General features: G+C 30.9%; 1 protein-coding gene across 2 annotated transcripts; it reads left to right on the forward strand.

Moving 5' to 3' along the window:
* The first annotated feature begins 516 nt into the window (after positions 1-516).
* Positions 517-4,932, forward strand: LOC133693339 (protein JASON-like). 2 transcript variants are annotated; one of them, XM_062114535.1, is made up of 7 exons: positions 517-862; positions 1,311-1,362; positions 1,464-1,543; positions 2,490-2,737; positions 3,115-3,898; positions 3,983-4,065; positions 4,608-4,932. In XM_062114535.1, exons 1-7 carry the CDS (start codon positions 761-763, stop codon positions 4,714-4,716), a joined length of 1,458 nt encoding a protein of 485 aa, XP_061970519.1. In that variant the 5' UTR covers positions 517-760; the 3' UTR covers positions 4,717-4,932. The 2 variants fall into 2 exon arrangements, with proteins under 2 accessions (XP_061970519.1, XP_061970520.1); XM_062114536.1 differs by having other exon boundaries at positions 518-862; positions 1,314-1,362.
* Positions 4,933-24,116: the final 19,184 nt, after the last annotated feature.

The following is a 24,116-nucleotide window of genomic DNA, read 5'->3' on the forward strand; positions in this document are numbered from 1 at the left end:
AGAATGAGAAATGGTAAAAATGGAGCTCAAATCCCTCGGGAATCCTCCTCAAAAGTTAGGCCAGGACATGGTAAATCTGGGCCTGAGGTCTGATATTTAGCTGTTGCTTTGCTTTCTTGAAAACAATGGCACAACATTTCAAGATGGACTTGACCACAAAAAAAACAATTAAAATTAAAATATTTGAAAAATGAATCTCAAATAATTAATCGAGAGTCTAAAAGAGACGTTATTCCTCAAAAGGAAGTAAACCTGCAACAACACACATTGCCATTCATGAAATCATACCCCTTGACTCCACCTTACTGATAAGACTCGCTCTTCTCTCGTAAAAGGAATCCCTTTCAGGGACACCCCCGTAATTGCATCAACCAAAATATCTAAATCCACCAACGTGTCATGATCGAAAAGCGAGTAGCGTCATTATTTGCTTACCCCTCAAGTACGGAAGCACTCGAAACGTTTTCATTTTAAGGGTGCAAAATCTTTCCCTCGTTTGATTGGTTTCAAAATTCAAAAACGACCCAGCAACTCTCTCTCTCTCTCTCTCTCTCTCTCACTGATTAAACAGCACAAGAAAGAAAGAACATATAAATAAATAAAACCAAAGGGGTTTTGCATAAATATTGAAAAAAAGAAGAAGATGATTGATATATAGAGAACAGTGGCATGAGATGTGTGCATTGCTGAAGCGTGTAATTGGATTTGATTTTGAGATCGGTTTTGCGGTTTCTTGATAAATCGTTTTTTATCAAGAGCTATGGGTTGTTTCTTTACCTGCTTGCGTACTAAAGAAGATCGATCCAATCGGTCTCGACCTCACGCCATCTCCTCAGATTCTCTTCGATCCGAACCTGCTCTTGTATTCTTTCTTTTCTTCCATTTTCTGTTTGATTGCTCATAATTTTATGTTTTAACTGGAAACGAAACTGAGTTTTAAGAAAGGAAGCGAATCGTGATTTGCACCATTCCTTCTTAGTCTGATTTTTAGGAGTTTCTGGGTTTTCTTAGTTTGATATCTGTTTGACTGGCTAGAAAATGAAGCAAAGTAACTGAAAAAAAGTAGAAAAGGCTGCTTTAATATCTGTTTTTTTTTTAAAAAAAAATTGGAAACGAAAAGTTCCCTTTCTCTGTTTCTCGAAACTGAGTTTTTAATATATGTTTTGGTTGGAAAGAAAATGATAAATGAAAACAAGTGGAAATGACTGTTTAATTTCTTGGTGTTCATGCTTGTTAGAGATTAAACAGGGGATTATTGGATTATAAGATATTTACTATTTACTGCTTCCTTTTTTTTTTTTTATGGGAAGCAGGAAGCTCGGGTATCTAAAAATCGTTTATCGTCTCTATTTTTGTCTGAAGGTAAATAGTTGTTTTCTTTAGTTAAGTTTCGCTCTAATTTTTGCAGATTATTTTTTTTGGTTTCTAAATTGTTTTTAATTGCATTTGTTTCCCTTTGAAAGAGAAAGAAGAATCTTTGCGTGGCGACGTTGAGAATCCTTGTTTAGGATCTCCACATATCAACAAAGGACTTAGGGATGAGGTATGTATTAATTAATGAGTCGCTTGAAAAGGGAAAATCAAGTTTCTTTGCAATTCTCACACTTTCACGAATTTGCAAAATGTTTGTGGTATTCTTGCTGCTTCCAAGCTGTAGTTTGCTTAATTCAAGCTCTAGTTTTCAACATTTATTAGTTTTCCATTGATTTTTGATGGGGGTGCATGCTAATGTGATGTTTGTGTTACTGCATTGTATTTCTTAGACCGAAAGGTTGTTCTGAATCGTAGGGGTTTCACCACTAGATAGTAGTTACGAAGAAAAGGATCAGATCATGAATAGGTTTGGAAAACAATACCGTGAAGAGCTTTTTGTCTACTACAGCTGCATGGAATCATTCTCCTTTTCCGATCAGTTAGAATTTTGATAGATTGAACTATCAATCCAAGTTACATTCAATTATTAGGATCTGAATTAATTTTTCGAAGGCAATGTAGTTTATGTTATTTGGATTGAATTTGAATTGGGATTTAACAATAGTTGCATAATCTTCGACCAGAATTTTTTTTACCTTTTCTAAAATGCCTCTTTTGTCACTTCCGAATTATCATTCCCAGCATTATACTTCTATTACGAGTTAAATGAACACGCGAGTTAAATGCAAGAATGATTTATGATGTCGTATGGTCATAGATCGTTGGACCGCTTAGAAGGCTATAGGTGGGCATATGGTTTGACCTTTTAGAGGTGGACATTCTATGGTAGATCCCATGAGAAGATGATGATACAGTTTACATCGATATATATCTTCCTGAAACAGTCATTAATGTTAAAATATCTAAAGGAAGAATTGATCTCGTAATATATTGTTTTTTTCTGGATTTTATCTTTCCCTCTTGCGCACTTCAATTAATTGAATCATCCTTAATCATTCAATTGATAGATTCCATCAGTTAATTTAATTTTTTTGGCTGTTTACTTCTCTCTGCAGGCTAAATTTCTTAAAGCTTGTGGTACATTGACAGAAACTCCAATTGAAATTCGGAAAGCTTGCGAAAAGTTTAATGGTTCATCTACTCTTGATAAAGATTCAGAACCTTCAAAATTTCATTCATGGCTTCCCAGCACATCGATCAAGAAACTTCAATTGGATAATCAAACAGATCTGCCTCTTACTCCGGTTAAACTTTGTGAAGAGTGGGGAAAGGGTTCAGTTTCTTCTGAGCAGACACCTAGCAGGTTGCACTTCTAACTTCTATGAGTTGTCAAACGACTGACACTCGTTTAGATTCTCCGTGGGTACATGTGACCTGGAAAATAATTTTCATCTGTCTCATTTTTCAAGCTTTAGAATATCGCTGTGCAATTAGTTTGAAAACTGTTTGGCAATCCTATTCTTTGACTCCTTTCTGAAGGTCTTGAGAAGTAACGCTTCTGCCCTGTTAAAGGATCTGAACCTAACGATTGTATTTTATTACCATTTTGTTTCTGGGCACGATGAGATCTATTGGAGGCTCATCAAGTAATGCAATTTGTTCCTTAATTGTTTGCAAAACTTTAGAAGAACTCATCGATGAAAGTTTTAGGCTGGCTAACATTTCATGTCTTCTTTTCAGTAGCTGTATAACAAATGTGCACACCAGTGAAGATAGTGAGTCAGGGAGTCGTGAAAGAGTGATCAAGGTTCAAGCAAATGAGAATGATGATGTTGTTGCTGGTCCTCCTTGGCTTTCAGCTTCGATTGTTCAGAGCAGGAACAAGTCTGTTCGCTTCGAATGTGATTTTGATACATCTTCCTCCAAAGGGTCTTCATCTGAAAATAGTTGCCAAGTTCCTGGGAAATATGAATCTCCAGGGAATCTCAGTGTTTCAAAGCCTTCTCCTAAACCAACCCCTTCAAAACTTTTGGACGACATGCAAACACCCGGTACTGTTTTCCCTGCAAACCTAGAAACTTCAGATAATGGAAAGACTAGGTTCAGGTCCCAACATGTTTATTCAGTCCTGAACCCGGTTGAAAGTGCCTCTCAGTGGAAGTTATTGAAGGAAGATGATTTCAACTCACTTCGACTGTCAGGTGAGCCGAGAGAATCTCTAGAACAGTCTGAAAGTGCAACTCCTAAACCGGAAAGGGGAGTAAAAGAATCTTCCTCTGGGAAAGATTTGAAGGTAGAAGCGAGCTTGTCTTCTTGGTTCAAACCATCACAGTCCACACTTGGTGAAGATAATCCAAATACCGGTACTGCTTCTAGCAAAAATTTTCGTTTTGGTAGAACTCCTGGGGACAGGCCTATCATTGGAATGGTTGCTGCGCACTGGAATGAAAATGAACCTTCTCAAATCTCCCCAAAGTGGTGGGATGGAAATGGGATTCCAAATTCGACAAACAAATATAAGGAGGTACGTCATACAACTGTATTCATTCTCTTTTCATTGCTTGCATTAATAGTAGATGCATTCAAAGAACCATCGCTTTGTATACAGGATCAGAAAGTAAGCTGGCATGCAACACCATTTGAGGAGAGGTTAGAGAAGGCATTGTCTGAAGAGAGTGTCATCTCACAAAGGTAGCTTCCTTCTTTTATGGCCCTGTGGTTCCGATCTACGTTTTTGACTATTAGTTGGTCATGGAGTAACTTTATGTCTATTCCCAATCCAGAACCTCTTCTTTCTACAAAGGAAGCAAGTTTTATTACGAGCTAACTTTGTTTCCACCCAAAACAACTTCCTCCCCAATAGAAAACTGATCTGAATCGGTTCCGCATATGGATTATGGAGTCCCATAATTTGGTTATCTTGCATATTTAGTAAGATTTGCCTTGCACTCCTGCCCCTGCTCCCTTCCATAAGGGAAATAACCAGAAATCTAATCCACTAATTACTGCTGAGTTCTGATGTTCGTACTTAAACAAGGAGGAATTAGGGCAGAAACCAATTTCATCAAGGATGGACTCAAAATCTAGCAGCTTTTAAGGAGTTAGTCAAATGAAGTCATTCTATTTTTTGACCACTTGCAAGCAGCTATTGTTAATACTTGGTTAAATATGATTCGAGATTGTAGAGCATGTATCCCTTTCATATAAATTCTGATTGGTTGTCTGGTCAACAGGAAGCCAATCAGCGGGAGACCCATTGTTTTTGACGAATGCGAGGAAAGTGATACTGCTCTATCTCGGTTGCAAACCTCAACACAAGCCAAGTCAGTTGTTTCGTTCTGATGCAGTCTGATTGTGGCTTGCAGCTGATATATTGTGAATGCCAAAGTAGCCACTGTCTACACCATCCTTGGTTTGTATTGCGATGTTGAACAATCCAACTGGTTTGGAAATTACATGAATCTTGATAGTCGTCATCAACTCAAACTGCTTGTAATGTACATTGGTAATGAATATTAGTAATGGTCTATTGGATTAAAGTCTGCGAAGATTTTGGAATCTCTGCCAGCTTTTTTCCTCCTCGGATTGTTGCCTCGTGTGTGGAATCACCATGGTTGTTCAACTGACTTGACTTGGCGTGATTACTTGGAAAACAAGAAGCTTTCAATCTGACTTGGGTAGAGTTTCTATTTAAATTGAACAAGTTATTGACTGTACAAAGTTTGGTTGATCTTATTGAATTTTTAATAATTTAATTGGGATCAACAATAATAATAATAATAATTAATTTTAATAAAAAATATAAACTCAGTAACTCACAAATTAATATTGAATTTTTAATAATCCAATTGATCTGGTTGGATCAACAATAATTAAAAAAATTAATTTTAATAAAAAATATTAGCATTGTTTTTTTTTTTGTTTACTATGGTCTTATGATGCTTTTATTTTTATCATGACAGGTTTGCTATGATGAATAAACTTTGATTTTCTATATCAAGGACTTGGTCTAGAACGGTGAAATGTTGTTAATTATCATTGTGATTTTTTTCAAGGTGAATTTGAAATTTTTTGCTATCGTGTCATTCTAAATAATATTTCGGATAAAATTCTTTGCAGTTTTTTTTTTATCTTTATATTGTGAGTAAATAAGTTGTATTATTCCCAAATATTTTAGATATTAATCTCATATAAGTTTTATATTCTTATACTAAAATAAGTAATAATAAATTATTATCCCAAATAATATTTTGAATATTAACTATTTTTAGATTTTTTTATCCTTATATTAAAAGTGAATAACATTTTCTTACCAAAAATAATTTTTTAAATATAAACCAAAATCCTCTATAATTTTACAAACTTGTTGTAAAATCTATGCAATATCTTTTTTTTTTAAAACATGTCAAAGTAGTTTAGGTTTTTTTTTTAAAAAAATGCTCAAATAATTTTAAGAATTTGTGGCTAAATGTAAGAAAAAAGAAAATATTTTTTTTTGGTTTTGTTTGGTAAAAACTTATTTTTTGTAATAAAACTGCCCAAAACAATTCTAAGAGGTGTTTGCCAGACACACCCCTAAATCAAAAAAATCTTTAGCAAAAACATTACTAGCCAAACAAGGTCTTAGCCATGTGACCCAATTTTAACCCAATCAAGTTAACTCAGAATTCTTGGTTCGACCATAAAACGAACCAAATATTTGCGTTTAACCAGAAAACAAACTAGAAACAAGACAAATTAAACACCAAAATAAACACAAAAACTCAAAATATCTTGGTCAAATCAGATCAAACACATAAAAAAAACACAAAAAACATCCAAACAAATTCCAACAACATGAACAGTAATCCATACTATATTTCATGAAATCAAAAGCATAGAAACATTGAAAATCACTAAAGGATCTAGAATCATGAGTTAATTCACTTCAATTATTATTAAATCTTCACAATTTGGCCGTAAAAAAATGTAGGTCCGAAACCAAAACTCTAAGATTAAAATGCTGAATTACACGTTATAAATGCAAGCTAACTCTAGATTATTGGCTAAAAATATGATGCGAAGATGCAAATGCAAATAAATGAAATAAAACAAGTCAAAATCACATAGCTAAGGTAATATTCTTGGGAGGAACATAAAAAACTCGAAGAACATTCAAACTCGAACCCAACAACGTGAAACCCAACCCATACCAGATATGATTGAACCAAGGCCACATACATATTGAAAATCATGAAATGATCAATAATCAAACATCCATTCACTTCAATTATAAATTAATCAATATGATTTTGTCAAAAATGAGTTTCGATTCAAAACTAAAATCTTAGGATTAAAACCCTCTAAAATCATTATTGATACAAATAAACTCTAGATTTTTTATTAATTAAGTTGCCCGAATGATTTAGTACAAAGAATTGGACCAAAATTGGTCCAAATCATATAGTAAAGGCAATGCTCTTTCTAAGAACATGAAGAACACTGCCCAGCAACCCAGAAATAGCCTAGAAACCTAGCACACTGTCAAGCCTCCAAAACTAGCATTTTTTACTTCTAAAACATGTTTTTTTCAATCTAACAAGCTGCACAACCATAATCAAACATGTTTGAATAAAAAAACTAACAAATATCATCAAAACACTAAAATCATGCAAGAGGTTCCAAACTTCAAAACTGCTAACTTAAAACAACCTATAAAAACATCAAATTTAAATTCAAAATTGACGCTTTAAATATTTGAAACTCAAATCATGCCTAGGAACCAAGAACACACACTAACAAATAAAGAAAACATCAATAACCCTACTACCAAAATTTTAAATCACTTTTTTTTTCATTTAATCTAAACATCAAGTATATTTTAAATATTTAGCAACATTAATAGAAAACTCCAAACAGGATCAAACAAAGAAAAAAATGACATTTTATGCATTAATTAAAATCAAAGCTAAAAGTAATATAATGCAACAAATGTTCAAAAACATCATAAAACACGAAAGAATAGGTAGAGATATGTCTCATGGACATCTACTAGGATGAATAATTTTATTTTTTTTACCTTTTAAGCTCAAACAATAGCTGCTGCCTTTTGGTTCATTCTTTTCCAAGTTTGTTACTTTCTCTCAAAATTGAGAAAATCCTTGTCCTAAGCTCTTAAACCTTCACATTTTAGAGTTTCTTTATTAATCTTTTCCTCACATCTTTCTCTCGTTTCTTCCCCCTTACCTTGATATTCCAGGGGGTATTTATAGGGTTTCAAGCTAGGATTTTTATGGATTGAATCAAATATTGATCAGTTTTCCTCAAAGCTTGGCCCTCTAATCAAAATGAGAGCTTTTTTAGTATGTCTATAGCTGTGAGCTATGTACCTATGCTGGTTTTACAATGATAGTTTTGCAATAAACTTAGTTTTAAAGATTCTGATGGTTTTCGTAAACTTGGAGACCAAGTAGCTTATTTTTGGCCTTTTAATCTTAAGAAAAACATGGTTAACCTTTGATAAGAATTCACTGAGAATGCCTGAAGTGTGAACACACAAAAAAGATTAGTGATTTTGTGAAATGGATATCATAGTCATCGATGACTGAGTTACCCACTTTTGAGACTTTGTTACTATAACATCATCGTTGTTTAAAACCACCCAAAGTTGGTAGAGGGGGTGCATACCTTTCGTTTGGATCCAAATTTACTCAATATGGTGGTTTGTAGCTCCACATTCATTCATTTAAAAGTACTAACTCGATCAGCCCGAATCTAAAAATAAAGTAATGGTGGATCAGGAACAAGATGTTTTTGAGTTCTTTTAAGAAAATAAAATGTAAAAATTTGATAGGAGTAGCTGATCTTTATAAAAGGGGTGTTTTTTATTTGAATAGTGGTGGTTCACCTGAAGGTGCCTATTCGATCAGCCAAAACTGTTAAAAAAAAAGTTAAATAATGGCCGAATGACGCATCGTCTAGGTTAAACCCTAAAATTAGGTTTTTTTAAAAAAAAATTTGTGATTTGATAAACTTTAATTTAGTCCATGTTCTTCCAATTGCTTTTAATTGCACCTAAATTGCCTCTTAAACTTTTAATTTCATGTGATTTAATATTTGTCAAACTCAATTATCAACCTCAAAGTTCAACACTTTTTTTTATCGTGGTCCTTGTTTTTTGATTTGGGCATTTTGACCAACAATTGACAATCAAACTTTCAATTGTTTTCAATTTGCTCCTTGATTTGATCAAATTCAAACTCTGCGTTCATGCGCCTTTTTGTTTTGGTGCTTGGTTTTGAATTTTTTCAATCAAGTCTCTAATTGCTCATCAAACTTCAATATTTATGCAATTAAATCCTTGATTTGACCAAATTAACTCTTTAAAATTGCATTTGACCTCATACTTTAATTTCTTCCAACTAAAGCCTAAATTGACTTCAAAACTTAATTTTTCTTGTAGTTAAACCCTTAATAAATTCAATTAAACCTTAAAAATTCTAATTGAGTGCTTAAACATCTAATTTTAAATTTTTCTTATTAAATTGACTTTCTCTTACCAATAGAGCCTTTATTAGTCAAAATTGAATTGTTAAATTTTCTAATATTGTGTATTTTGATCTTCCTCAACCCGTTTTTGGTAATTTTCTAAGCATTCTCCATGTTCTCCTCACTAATATTTTTTTTATTTTCTCTTTTTTCTTTATATGTTTACGTGGGATTCCAAAACATGTAAAGAAAGACAATTGGTAAGAAAGTGAAAGTTTGAGAGTAAAAGTCTAGAAGGTAAGAACTACGAAGAGAAGGGTAAAAAAATGGATGAGAGAAAAGACAAGTGAAGAAATGATAAGGTTATTTTGGATCATTGAAAATAAACCAATTTTTTAATTTATTTTTCTTGTGGTTTTAGGTTCGAGCCATGTGGTTGCTAATATAATGGCCATTAAACGCTTACATGGTTGTTAACTTTAGGGCCCGTGAGATTAGTCAAGATGTATGCAAACTAACCCAAATACTCATATTAATAATAATAAAAAAAACCAAGTCACACTTGCTTTTATTGAACATGTGGTTAAACGGTCCTATAACTTTTAAAATATAATTGATATCTTAACAACATAATTTTATAGTTTCAATCAAACGACTATAAAAACAAACAATTTCTTAGTCTCTCGCATCACAGTACAGTATCTTTAAAAATATTTTTAAACGGAACACAACTTAACAAATATCTTATTTTCATTGTTTTAATCCAACTTTTATCTTAAATTATAATAAAAAATTGAGTTTGATTTATAGTTTTTCTCAATTTTTTGTGCGGAGTCTCCCGACAAAATTAATTACTCCACCAAGTACCAGCCCCGTCTATGTTGGGGGTAAAAATTGAAAGAAGAGGAGAAAACCGAAAATCCCAAAACCCTAACGATATAAAGAAGACGGGCTCCGTCTTCCTTACCTGATAGATAAGAAAGGGAGCGACCGCAGTGGTGTGCGAGAGAGAGGATATGTAAGAGAAAGACTGGAAGCGGCAAGAAGAGAAACATGTGGAAACGAAAGCCTGAGGGGATAATCATGATGCCCTTTGTTTAAATTATATATTAGTTTTCAATCTGAATCGAAACTCGTTTACTGCTCGTCTTTCATCTTCATACCCCTCTCTGCAGTTACTTGTTATCGACTCCCTTTTGAGCCTTGTGATGATTACACATCTGAAGGTTTACTAATTCTCTTCTCTTCTTTTTTATCTTCTGTTTTTATGCTCCTCTATTCATCAATCTTCTAATTGTTAATTGTTTTTTTTTTAATTTGTTTTTTTATTTATTTAATGAACCGATTGTTTCGTTTATCAAAAACAACTCAGTGATAGTATTCTCTCACTGTGATGCAATACAATTTTGTATCCAATTGTGGGCTGTCCGAAGAAACTAATCAGAGTTCCACATTTTTTCACAAAGCTCAGAAACATGTTCTGTCCTTCGCTTCCTGGAGAATTTTTGTACCTTACCTCATCTCGACAGACCGAATAATCTTCCTCCTTTTCCCCCCCTTCATATTCCTCTTAGGCCAATGCACCAATCCCCCACAGGTCTATGAATGCCAGAAAGCTGAACAGTAGTGAATGATAGATGATCCCTTTCTTCTGAATGCTGATTACACATTTCACAACCAGCATTGTTCCTCCCCAGTTTTAACAACTGTGGCCGTTGAGTATTTGATATTTCACTAGAATTCCTTTGTTCCCTATTCATTTTTCCTCAAACCTTTGCCTGATTTTTTCCATTTTGATGGTAGCACCTGTTTTGCTTGCTTGTGCACGAGCTCTATTCGGAGCGACTTGAAATTCTAAGTAGCCCGAAGTACAAGTCCTGCTCAATTAGACTGCTACTTACAGCTGAGTCATATCCATAATTATCATAGTAGGAGGTAAACATTAAACTGAGATAGGTATCGTGGTCAGAAATGATCTTGCTTGACCATCAGGGTTCAGGTTCAAGTTTCAGGTTAGGCTCCCAGAGCTGAAAAGTAAAACTCCTATGATTTTAGAGGGAAACGGTGATGTGTCTAATAAGAATTGAGAGAGAGAATGAAAGGAAAGGAAACTAAGGCAACAAGACTGGAACTAGTTTGTCTTGATAAAAACAGAGGAACCCATAAAGAAGAACTATTTGAAGGGTTCGCTCTTCCAAGGAGTTGGGAAAACCCCTCTGAGGGGGCGGATGAAATAAAAAGTCCTAAAATGGTGTCCTCTTAGAATTCGAACTTCAAAAGTCAAAACTGAACAGAGTAATGTGAAATTAACAAGCTGCACTAAATACTGATGTCGCAACTCTTTTATGACAAATTTCTAAACCATAACTCAAACTAGCATCATGAGCTATTACAAATTTACAGTAAGGGAGAAGACATTCTACTCTGCCACTACAGTTCGGAGAGGCAGAGAACTTTCAACTTCCTTCGCATCAGCACTCCTCTCAGCAACAGTCTGACATTCCAAACATCTGAAAATAAACCAAGTTTTAAGGCCAGCTACCAGTTCACACGCACTCGGAGATTTACACAATAAATTTGTCAGTTGGTACTTGGCAATTAGCAAGTAAACATTCAACTTAAAAGTGGGAATAAACCTTCTTGATTGTCTTCGTAAAACAAGACTTGTGCTCATCCATAGACGCATGAATGAACTCATCGATGTGATCCTTCACATCCTCCAAAAAAGTGGCATCATCCCTCTTCTTTTTACGACATGAAGTGACAGCAGGATCCAGGGATGCAGATGATTGCTGTTTTTCTGGTTGACTTTTCTGTGTCTCCATTTGAAATATTTCTGTGACGCACGAGATTGGTTTTTAACACCATTAAAGCAAGAAGCTTAGAAGAAAGTTTAAGAGGTTTCATTTATAAATTTAATTCCTGCCTCGACTTGGAACTCAACAATGCTTAATCATCATAAAGTATCCGATGAACTCCTTCAATTTCCCTTCCTTTACACAGCATATTAATCATCATAAATGAGGAGTTATGTTTGGTTCAAGATGTTTGATACAACGCTGCTGAGGAGAGTGGATTTTAATCTAACTATATATATATATATATATATATATATATATATATATATATATATCTAACTATTGGAGTTTATATATATAAAGACTTGAGATGTTTAAGGTTCCAGTCATAGCCCGGTCTAAATATAATCCACAACCAATTTGTTTGTTTTTTTTAAAAAAATATAAATTGGAGTTGTTGTACATTTCTAATGGAAAATATCACTTAGATCCCGTTTGTTTATGAAAAGTAGTTTTCTAGAAATTATTTTCCAAACTTTCTTTCATTTATTGTCATTGAAAAAGTTAGTCAACGGAAAACACTTTCCAGTCAAAGAAAAATTTGGCTTGATTTCTAAAAAAACATTTTTCTTTTATTTTGAGCGGAAAACACTTTTCAAAAATTGTGAAAAATTTAGAAATAACATATTATTTGCTGATTATATCAAATTTGGTCCTCAAACTTTTGATTGCTATATATTTTGTTTTGAATTTTTTTTTTCAATTTCATCCCTTAAAATTTGATTTTTATATTAATTTTGGTCCTTATTTTTGTGATTGTTATTTGCTTTTCTCTGATCATTTTCTTAACTGAAATTTTTTATCAATCAGATTTGGCCCTCATTCTTTTGATTGTTATTTATTTATTTTTTGAAATAATTTATGAAATTGTATTTTTTATTTTCATCATCTTTCAACTTTTTTATCTGTTAGATTTGATCTCTATTATTTTGATTGTTATTTATTTTATTTGAGATAATTTATGAAATTAATTTTTTTTTTATTTTATTCTCATTTAACTTTTTAATTTGTAAGATTTGTTCCTCATTATTTTAAAAAACTTGAAAAAAAATATTAACAACTTATTTTTCAGCCCATTTTTCATGACATATCCAAACACTGAAAAGTATTTTCAACTTATTTTCCATGATACTATCAACTATTAAAAAATAATTTACTTTTCAGAAACTTTCATTATTTAGAACTCAAGAAAAGCACATTAACATTCCACTTTTATTTTCAAAATGCATGGGAACCACATTTGTTTTACAAAGCAATTTTTGAATCAAGCCCAATTAAAGAAAAAAAGGAAAACAGTGGTTGCAGATGTGAAGCAGATTTTTGAACCTATTTCGTCCAGAAATAAATCAAAAAGCAGATTAATTTTAGCTAAAAAATTCTCGAAATCATGAAAACACAAGTGAAGTACCTATTTTTCTATTAAGAAGCAAATCAATAAAGGCGTGAACCAGTCATCAGAGAGATCAATGTTGGTCTTAGATCTTGAGCCTTTGAGAAAACCCATGTTACATCACAAAAACTCTCAAGAACCTGCATGCAATTTCACTAAAGATCAAACCTGAAATTTCTCCTAAAAAGAGATTATATTCAAATCTTAGAACAGTTGGTGGAGATGTGGGATTAGGGAATGGCTACTTCCATTTTATCTAGCATGACATATATATATATATATATATATATATATATATATATATATATATATATATTATTTAACAAAGTATATTTTACTTAAAAATATATTAAAATAATTTTTTTAAAAAAATATATTTTTAATAACAACGTATTAAAACGATTTGAAAATAAAATAAAATAAATTTTCAAAAATAAAATAAAAATTTTCAAAAATACTTTTAAAATACAAAAAATAAACTAACACCATATCTAACTTATTTTACACCTATGATTTGGCCGTGTACTTTTTTAAAGAAGTAAATCTGTCGTAGTTCTTGCAAAACTTATGCATACTAGTATCTTTTTTTTTTTCTTCTTTAGATTTGAGATATTTTTTACTTAAAAATATGTTAAAATAATTTATTTTTTTAATATCATAACATTAAAATATCTAAAAATACCAAATTTTTTTATTTTTTTAAATACTTTTAAAATGTTGAAACAGACAGTAACTCCTTCTCCTATGCTTCCGATAAGCTGGTTGGACAGCAATCATCTCACGTGCACTTTTCCCGATGCACATCCTTCCAAATTAAACAAAAAACGTTGAACTTTCTCGTCAAAGTGGAAGAAGATATCATGTAAAAGTTTTCTCGTACTCGTTTGTGATTGGTTTCTGTCCATTTGAATCACGTTTGGTTAAACAAGTTGAAGATTGTGTAAACATAGAAGCTTGCTTTCGCTGAAAATTCATTTTCCCGTCATTTACGATACCAAGAAAAATCGATGGGTCATCTCAAGACTCGGATATTAACTAATTTGACATGGTGAATTTATGTTTTGTTTAAAATTTTATTTGATTTTAAAAAAATTAATATAATGTTATTTTAACTTAAAAACTAATTAATTAGGATTAATATGAGTTACTATGCTGAATTCATAACCCATAACCCGAATCTTCTATAAACTCAACTATAAATTGAGTTTAATAATTGTTTGAGAAAAAAAGAGTGGAATTAAACAGGAAAATTGAATATAAATAATTTCATATGTACCCACTTAAACTATTATATACTTTTAAATCCCCTAATCCCCATAGATTGGTTTAATTACATAAACTGGCTATTTTGTTTTCCTTTCTCAAATTTTATTAAGGCTCCGCTTAAAACATACATTTACTTAAGGTATGTTCTTGGTGAATTCTCTTTGAAATAGAGACTTTAGATATGTGAAAGAGATGTATTTTATCTTTTCATTTTATTTAAGTGGAATTGAGCTTACAACTATGAGTACGGTATAACTAAATGTTAAATTTTCATTAATTTTGACATGTTATTAATGATGTTTCAATATCTAAGATATGTAAATAACAAGTTGTTTAATGTTTTAGATAGTGGTTTATCAATATGTTCAAGTACTTAGATTTTATCTTTTTAATTTTAATAATTTTATATTTATGGTAAAAGCTTAAACATAGGCAAAGACAATTCTAATCGGGGAAGCTTAAAAACCCTATGATAATATAATCAGTATATATGAAAAAAACAATAAATATCTTAAAAGAGCCTTAAATCCAAGGAATAAGGATTTTTGTTCTTAAGTTTTAAGTGAATTAATGCTCTGAAATCTATAAGAGTTTATCTCATGAGATAAAAAGTTATGAACTCTTACCTGGATGGTTCACGAGGTATTTATACCTCCTAAACCTTGTCGTTTTTAAATAAAGAAAGGACTGGAAAGTCCTTTGCTTTCCGCGGAATTAATGAGAGACAAATATCCCTTACATATATTAATGAGACAATAAGTATGGAAACCATTACATCAATACAAATGATTATTTTAGATGGAGAGACATAGTGATTTATCATACCTTCAATACTTTTATTTTAGGGGATCGTCTAGGATCAAACACATAGTCTTAAAACTTGGTAATGGTTGAATCTAAATGCTTTGGGTCTGACATGTTTTCCAAACTCGCACTGTCTTAGGCTTGGCTGATTACCAAGTCCAAGCTCTTTAAGTCTGTCGTGTTTGCCAAACCTACACTATATTGAGCATGGCTGACTACCAAGCCCAAAGTCCTTTGGATCTGGCATGTTTGCTAGACCCGGGCTACCTTGGGCTTGGTTGACCGCCAATCCTAAGTTTTTTAGGCTGACATATTTGTCAAACATATTTTATTTGGTTAAAATTTATTCTATTTATAAAAATCTTAACCAAATATTTTAACTCATTAGTTACCCCCCAAGCCTTTAATATGTAATCTTGTATTAAAGACTTAAGAAATTTTTAGAGAGATAGCTGGTTAGTACATGTATTTTCTTCCTTTGTGAAGAGGAGTTGTTGGTTGATCTAAAAGATTTTCTATGGAAAATGAAGCAGAAATATTTTAGGAAGACCAGCCGACAACGCACAATAAATATTACAGGTTTATGGCCCTTCTATGGTTATAGATGAGATGTCATCTGTCATTCATTCATATCTTCTCACCCTTGATTACTTTTACAAATCATTTTTTCCAGTATTTCCTGACTTAGAAATTTTCAATTTTACACAATAAAAGAGCTATTGTATAGCAGAGGGGATTTCTTTGGCTAGGTAAACTAGATTTTCTTCTGTTGTATTTTTGTAAACCCTCTTTCAATCTCTTCTTCCTTCTACCATTATGAATTTTAGAAAAGGGAAAGGAAACATATCTCCTGAAGGTGCTTTCAGTTTTAAACCTGAAACTAAAATTGCTCGTCGAAGATCTCCAGCCATAAGGATTGGCCATAAATCTAAGAGTGACTGTGCTCAACCTTTTTTTTACTGGAAGAAGGGATGGGGACGTTCCTCATGAGGTTTCAAACCTAAGAGGATAACTGAGGTTGCCTAGGACTCTTGTGGATGATGAGTAAAATTCGGTGACTTGGGACCAAGTAACCCTAGCCAATTTTAGTCAGCTAGGAGATTATAAAGTGGTCATCCCTAAAGCTAGTGACCATATTTTCCAAGTCACCATCAAATATAGTGGGGGTGATGTTATAATTACTGCCCCTATACTTATACGAGTTTGGATACTAGTTTCCTTTACAAGTATTTATAAGAGATATTCTGAGTACTACAACCTCAGTCATGCTCAAATTCATCCTAATGGATAGACCATTTTGTTCTCATTTGTTATTGAGGACTTTGAATGAGGAGCCTATAGTCAGGGTATTTAGGCAGTATTTTGATTAGTAGCACTGAAGGAAGACCTTCAATCCCTTGCTTTTTTACTTTCATCAATAGATGAAATGGGCCAATAAAAAATACCATAAGAGGAAAGTCCACCCGCTTAAAAAAATTAAAGGAGCAATGGGTTATAATGAGGTTTGCTGGCCTAACCAGACCTCAGGATATGTATAGTCCAATATGAGGCTATACCCATTATTAGAGGACACCCATGATGGGTGTAAATGACAAGCTCCTATTGGGGCTGAAATAGAAGAGGGTTTGCACCAGGTTGAACAAACTTCATATTGAATATGACATTAGTTATATGACTAAAAAGCTATATAATATTCGAGTAGTTGTTTTTCATATATATTTTTTTATTTCAATACATTTCATTCCTTAACTATTTCTTTGTGCAGGGTCTTTACCTGGGATTGTTGGAATGGAATTCAGTGGGTCTATCCCTTCTATGTCTAGTCACGTGTTTATGCCCTCTTCGAATGACGACTCTTCTTTTAAAGATAGTCAACAATTGATGCAAAGACGAAGAGTTAGGTCTTCCATTCAAATGAGGAGATTTTCATTGTCCAAGCTGAGGATTAAATACATCCCTATAACTGACCTTCTTACTGATGAGGAATGTCAAGAGACAGCAGAAGGGTCTCTCTCCCCCCCTCATATCGAGAGGCCTCAAGGTGCCAATACCAAACTTGGTCATTCTAAAAGTCATTTCCTGATGGAAAAGAATGAGAGTCTCCATCCTATCAGGTTATGATGTGGAGATCATTTCTTCTTTATATAGTGTTTCTAGGTCTTCCAATCAAGCTCATTCACCCTCCAAGATATAGGATATCTTCTCCAATCTCAAGTTAGATCACGTCCCTATCTATTTCCCCACTTTAAGTGAGGAAGAAAGGAGGATAATGGAGACTATTCTATAAGGAAGGTCCATGCTGGGACCTAATGAGTTGGATGTGATTGAGACATTGAAAAAACTCCTCACTTTTCATTCTGATATGGAAGGGCTAGTTGACCTAAGCTTTCAATGTTATTTGGCCATTATTGGACACATGGCTTTTTAGGTAAGATGACAAACTAAATTTTGTATGCTATTTTAAGAGATAACTTATCTTATCTCTTTTGTTGTTTAGACTTTATAATATGTGCCCACTTCAAGAGTAGATGGGCTAATGAGAAAAGAGCCATGAAGGAGTTCATTAAGCAATATCGTATTAATAAGTTTAAAGTATGCAAACTTTGAAAAGAAAAGGTTGCTCAAGATATTGAGATGAACTCTCTCAAGACTGCTTACTCCAAGCTACAAGGGCATATAAGAGCCTAGACCTGTGTCTTAGAGTTAATTGAGCAAAAGCTAGTTAAGGCATACAGTCGTATTGACTCCTTAGAGAGAAAGACAAATAACCTGAAGAAAGAGGTGGCTGAGCTTAAAGGGGCAAGGAAGACCTTAAAAGAGGAGCCGAGGATAGCTAGATAGGAGGTTCAAAACTCTTATACAAGAATGGAAAACTTGAAGAAGTACTCCTAAGCTTTTTAGTCTGAATATGAGGAGTTTGTGTCTCTAACGGAGACAATAGGAGATAAGCTCTTCTTGGCCATATCAAACTTGTATTTCTTTAACATGTCCAGAGGGATACAAATTAACTTTAGCGAGAGTTTTCTTGATGGCCAAGTCCCAGATTTCATTGATGTCTTTCTAATTAGAGTTGTTTTAGCTATAAGTTTTGTTTATTTAGCCCAGGAACCTAACATGAAGATGTAGGTTCCTTTAAGGTTTGTTTTTGTTATTTTCTCAAGTGTATTACAATGTATTAAATACTTGGGCTTTTAAGGAGTTATATCTATTCTATAAGTTATTGAAGGATTGGTTGTGTGGGGAATGGAGTATTTGTTATGGCAGAGAGATTGATAATTTATCATATTCCAAGAGTGTCCTGATTATTTGCCATTGCCATTGATAATGATAATTAGAAAAAATAATTAAACAAAAAAGTTATATATGAATTTTTGTAAATGTTCCCATAGACAGCGCCACTGATGATATTTCAAAATTCAAGATATGTAAATAACATGTTATTTAGTGTTTTGAATAGTAGTTAATTAATATGTTCAGGTATTTAAGTACTTACAAAGACAGTCCCAATAGGGTAGCTTAAAGACCTTCCAATGATAAAGTCAATATATATAAGAAAAATAATAAATGTCTTAAAAGATCCTTAAATTCAAGGAACAAAGATTTTTGTTCTTGAATTTTAAGTGGGTTAATGCTCTAAAATCTATAGGTGTTTATCTTACAAGATTAAAAGTTATGAACCCTTACCTGGATAGTTCAGGAGGTATTTATACCCGTGAACCTTATCGTTTTCAAAGAAAGAAAAGACTGGAAATTCTTCTGCTTTCGGCAGCATTAATGAGAGACAAATATCTTTTACATATATTAATGAGACAGTAAGTATGATAGGTTTTTGAAGAGACTTTGTGTTCATTTATAAATAAAGGGAAATAATTACATCAATACAAATGATTATTTTAGATAGATAGGCATGATGATTTATCATACCTTCAATACTTTTATTTTAGGAGATCATCTAGGATCACGCACATAGTCTTAAAACTTGGTAATGGTTGAATCCAAATGCTTTAGGCTTGACATATTTTCCAGACCTACGTTTCATTAGGCTTGGTTAACTGTCAAGTTCAAGCTCTTTGGGTTGACATGTTTGTCAGACCCACGCTATCTTGGGCTTGGCCGACTACCAAGTCCAAACATTTTTAGATCTGTCATGTTTGTCAGATTCACGCTATCTAACTACCAAGTCCAAGCTCTTTGGATTTGACTTGTATGCTAGACTCAGGCTAACCAAGCCTAAATTTTTTGAGTTTAACGTATTTGCTAGATCCATTTTATTTGATCAGATTTTTTCTATTTATAAATTCTTAACCAAATATTTTAACCCATCAATTATAAATTTAAAATTGATATAGCTATTGTAAACTTGGTAGCATTGAGAAATTTTGATAATCCCAAATAATGCATGAGAGAATTTAATTCTTGATAAATATAAATAAATTGTTTTTAACCCATTTAAAAAGTAAATTTAGTTTCGATTTGTGTGATGGCTTAGGGATATCAATTAACTCACATAGTCACAGTGAGCTTAAAAGAAAGGGGGGCAAAATGAGGTTGGTATTTTATTTATAAGAATTGGGCAAACAATAATAGAAGCCCAATCATGTCAGCTAATGTCTGTAGTGATGGAGGAAGAGTAGACTCTTTTGATTTTTTCCTCTCACGAATTCAAATCACGGGTTTGACTTTTTCCTCAATTTAAGTTTTTTTAATGTCCACGTATATAAATAAAGAAAATTCTTTTCCTTATTTAGTTGACTTGCATTCAAGTTTGGTGGCATCCTCGTGGGTAGTTTGAGGGGTAAGTTTGTTGAAAAGTTATTAAACATGATTTGAATTAAAACTTATATCATGAATTGAATGGATTTTTTTTAATTAATTTAAAATAATATTATTTTATTTTATTTTAAAAAATTTAAATTAGATTTTGACCGATTTATTGGTTCAAATTAACACACTGAATCATTCAGGTCATTTTTAATTTAATTTAAAACTCTACTTAAATTAAATCTTAAAGGATTAGTTTAGTGGTTAAAAAGGTTAATTCTCTTTTTAAAACTTTTTAGAACTTTTAAAATAATTATTAAATTATTTTAAGTACACCACAGCATTAATGTGATAGTTACATCTTTAAATGTTTAAATAAAAAAAAAAGGTTGATAGACATCCAAACTAGCGTGAGGATATTCTTGCTATCAAATAAATAAATAACTTAACTAATTATTTGCACTAGAATTTTTTTTAATGTCGGTGTCCGGGTTATATTACGTGCACCTCGACTAATCATACGAGTCATGAAATTAACGATCATGTAAACCTTCAGTGGCCATTATATTAGCAACCACATGACTCGAACCTGAAATTACAAGAAAAGCAAATCTTTTGATCTCAAATTTTTATTATTAGATGACATACTATATGGTTGCACGAGATTTTTTTGAAATTAAGGATAATGGTCCCTCACTGAGTGACTCGGTCCGTTCTCATATTTTTTGAATGATCAATTTTAGTACGCTCGTCATAGTTGACTCACTCCAATTTCAGAGATATTTGGCTTACTAGCTTTTCTTGAAACTCTAACTAGGCTACCAGGTCAACAAATTCAGCTGCCAAAATTAATGAGTAGACGCTTTTCATGACTGAGTTCAATATTCGTGCCGAAGCTACCTTGAATTTTTTTTATTCTTGTTTACTGTGAAATGCCAAAATACTCTAACCCACTGATGGAAAGCATGGCAGACCTCATAATTAATTTGTGTCTGTTTATTTGAGAGATACTATAAGTTACATCCAAAGTAGTGTTCTTAATAATTAATTTGTCTGTTTTTTTTAACATAAATAAATATAGCATCTATTATAAAATTTAGAGTAATAATTATTTAAAAAATAGTAATTTATATAAAATTTTCATGAAAGCATATGTGGCAACTTTTATCATAAGAAATCAACTATTTAAATTTATTAAATTCACATTTTACCACTTACAAATTGACACATCAGTTTTTATGATAATTTAGTTTTGTTGGTACATATTTTTAAGAGATTATCCATTGGTTTTATTTTGAGTAAAAAAAGTATAACTTAAAATATAATGAATAATTCCTTTTTTAAAAATCAAAATGTATAAATATAGCTATCTTTTAGCGTTGCATAAAAGACAATACTGAAACTATAAAATACATAATTTATAAATTAACTTTTTAAAATTATAAAAATCAATGGAGGAAAATATGAAGATAAATTATAAGATTTATTGAAGTAATTCAAGGGATGATTTATTTATTTTGTACTAATATATTTAACTTATTCTCATTTTTTCATGTATCATTTATTATAGATATAGATTATTTGTAATATCTTCAATTGATCACCAATTAATAAGAAATATCCCTAACATATATATCAATGAGAGAAAATATTTTAGGTATATATATTAATGTAGATAGAAATATGGTAGATTTTTTAAAAAAATTTACACGGTTTTTTATATAACATTAAATATAATAAGTCTACGGAAGATTTTTATATATTCAATAAGCATGTGCAGGGAAAATAAAATTCAAAATATGTACAAAGAAGATGAGTCTTTTCTACCAATTTTATATGTTAGGTATTATTTGGATTGTAGTTGAACAGTATTTTTTAAAATTTTGATTTTTTAGTTTTTTAATTAATGTTTTTTTATTGTTTTAAAATGTTAAAATTAAAAATAAAAAATTATAAAAAATATTATTTTCATATATTTTTTTAAAAAAACTATAAAAAATATTATTTATCACGCTATAAAATATGCTCTCAATATGACATGGGATTTTAGATATATTTTTTTTTTATCATAATATATATGTTTCGAAGTTTACAATTCGTCTTATATATTGAAGATTTCAAAGTTCTTTCTATTCAAATCTGTTATGAAATCCGAATTGGTCCCCGTACCAAGGGCGGTGTTTGGGATTACATTAGAAGATATTTTTGAAAGATATATTATTTTAGTTTTAAATTATTTTAATATACTAATATTAAAAACAAAAAATATTATTTTAATAAATTTTCAAATAAAAAATATTTAAAAAAACAATCTATAATATTGCTAATCTATTAATCCCACTACATTAAGCTATCATCAATTATAATGTTATTGTTTAAAGTCAGCAAGCTATCATTTTCTCTTCCTGTCACTTTTCCCAACCCTATTAATTTTGAAAAGAAAGACAAGTCAAGTATTTTTGTCTTTTTGAAACAATGTTTGGAGTGTTATTACTTACTTGTTCGTCTTCTTGTTAATGTAGTTATCAGTTCATTAACTTCAGTTTATTATTACAGTATGGCTATGTTTTTATTTTTTTTAACTTTAAATTATTTTTTTAATGTTTTGAAATTATTTTCATGTGTTAGTTATATTAAAAATAAATTTTAAAAATAAAAATACATGTCTTTTTAATGCATTTCCATACAAAAAGCATTTTTTAAAATAATTTATATCCTTAATATTTGATATAAGTTGAAATTAAATTAAATAAAAATTAATTTAATTAAGTCCAATAGATTTTCCTAGAGCCAATCAAAACTTAATATAACTTTTTAAGTTTTTAAACAAAACTACATATTTTTTATTTTTTTAATATAAAAAAAACCCTATTTGTTCTTATGTTTCAAATCAATTTTTTTAAAATAATTTTTTTTAATTGTTTTAAAATATTTTAATACACTATGTCAAAAATAAATTTTAAAAAATAAAAAAATATTATTTTAATATATTTTTAAATAAAAAATATTTTTTTAATTTTTTTCAAATATTTTAATACACTATGTCAAAAATAAATTTTAAAAAATAAAAAATATTTTAAAAATTAATATTTTATTACAGCACCAAACATTCACGAATACATTCAAAACATGAAAACCGCCGAATACATTCGGTTTTCACCTGAAGTGAATGTGTTAAATGCTATTAACAATTCGAAGGCAGGAAAAAGAAAAGGCTGCTAATGATAAATATTGATATTTATGATTATTACTGTTGATTACTTGATATTTATACGCAGAATAATGCCAGCGGTGCTGATGTTGAGAGTATCTCAGTCCGTAATACTGAAGTATCACTTTTATATTGATAAGTTAATTTGGTTCAATAGAGGGATATATATTTGCTAATTAAGAAAAGTTTTTCCTTTCATTGAAAAATATAACAATTTCAATACAAAATAATTCAAAATACTAGGAATTTCCAATGAAAAAAAGAGTTATTTTAACTACTCATCAATTGTATTTTAATATATTTAATATTAATATTTTGATTTTTTGAGAAGAAATATTGAAAAAGTTTAATGGATAAAAAAAATGAATCTATTTTAATATTTGAAATTTTCTAATATATATGGAATTTTTTAAAATAGTTTTATGTCTAATTAAAGTCATGCTCACATAATTAAGCACTTCATAGTTTCTAGAGTTCACAGAGCCAGTACTGCAGCTCGATCCATCATGGAAGTGTGGAGTTTACAATCAAATACATATAGGAGCAGTCCGACTCCCTGATTCATTGTCGATTAAGGTTTTTAATTTTCATGCATTGATTCTTTTTATTGATTTTACTAAGATTTTGAACTTTATTAGTAATTTTCATTACAAAAGAAAAAAGAAATCATATATTCCATTTCTCACTTTGACAAGACACTTTGTTATTTTCCCTGGTAGTAAGTGTATTGATCCATGGATAGTTGTCTACACTAAAATTAAATCTTTATATTACATATAATATTAGAGAGAATAATATAAATAATATTTTAAAATTTTATCTTTAGTTTAAGTTTGTATGTTGAAGTATTTAATTGCATAAAGTAATTTGAATTTATTCAAATTTTAATTTTTATAAATTTTTACTCGAGAAAATATATTAAATAATAATATAAAATACATATTAAAATATTTAAAAACATATATCTTCATATATTCAAATCCAA

This window comes from Populus nigra, chromosome 5, assembly GCF_951802175.1.
Source record: "Populus nigra chromosome 5, ddPopNigr1.1, whole genome shotgun sequence".
NCBI classification, from domain to species: domain Eukaryota; kingdom Viridiplantae; phylum Streptophyta; class Magnoliopsida; order Malpighiales; family Salicaceae; genus Populus; species Populus nigra.

Excerpts from the sequence above, each read along its gene's own strand:
- LOC133693339 (XM_062114535.1), top strand. The coding sequence starts at position 761 with ATGGGTTGTTTCTTTACCTGCTTGCGTACTAAAGAAGATCGATCCAAT. Across the intron at positions 1,363-1,463 it reads GTCTCTATTTTTGTCTGAAG|AGAAAGAAGAATCTTTGCGT; the intron begins GTAAATAGTTGT and ends TCCCTTTGAAAG. Across the intron at positions 4,066-4,607 it reads GAGAGTGTCATCTCACAAAG|GAAGCCAATCAGCGGGAGAC; the intron begins GTAGCTTCCTTC and ends TCTGGTCAACAG.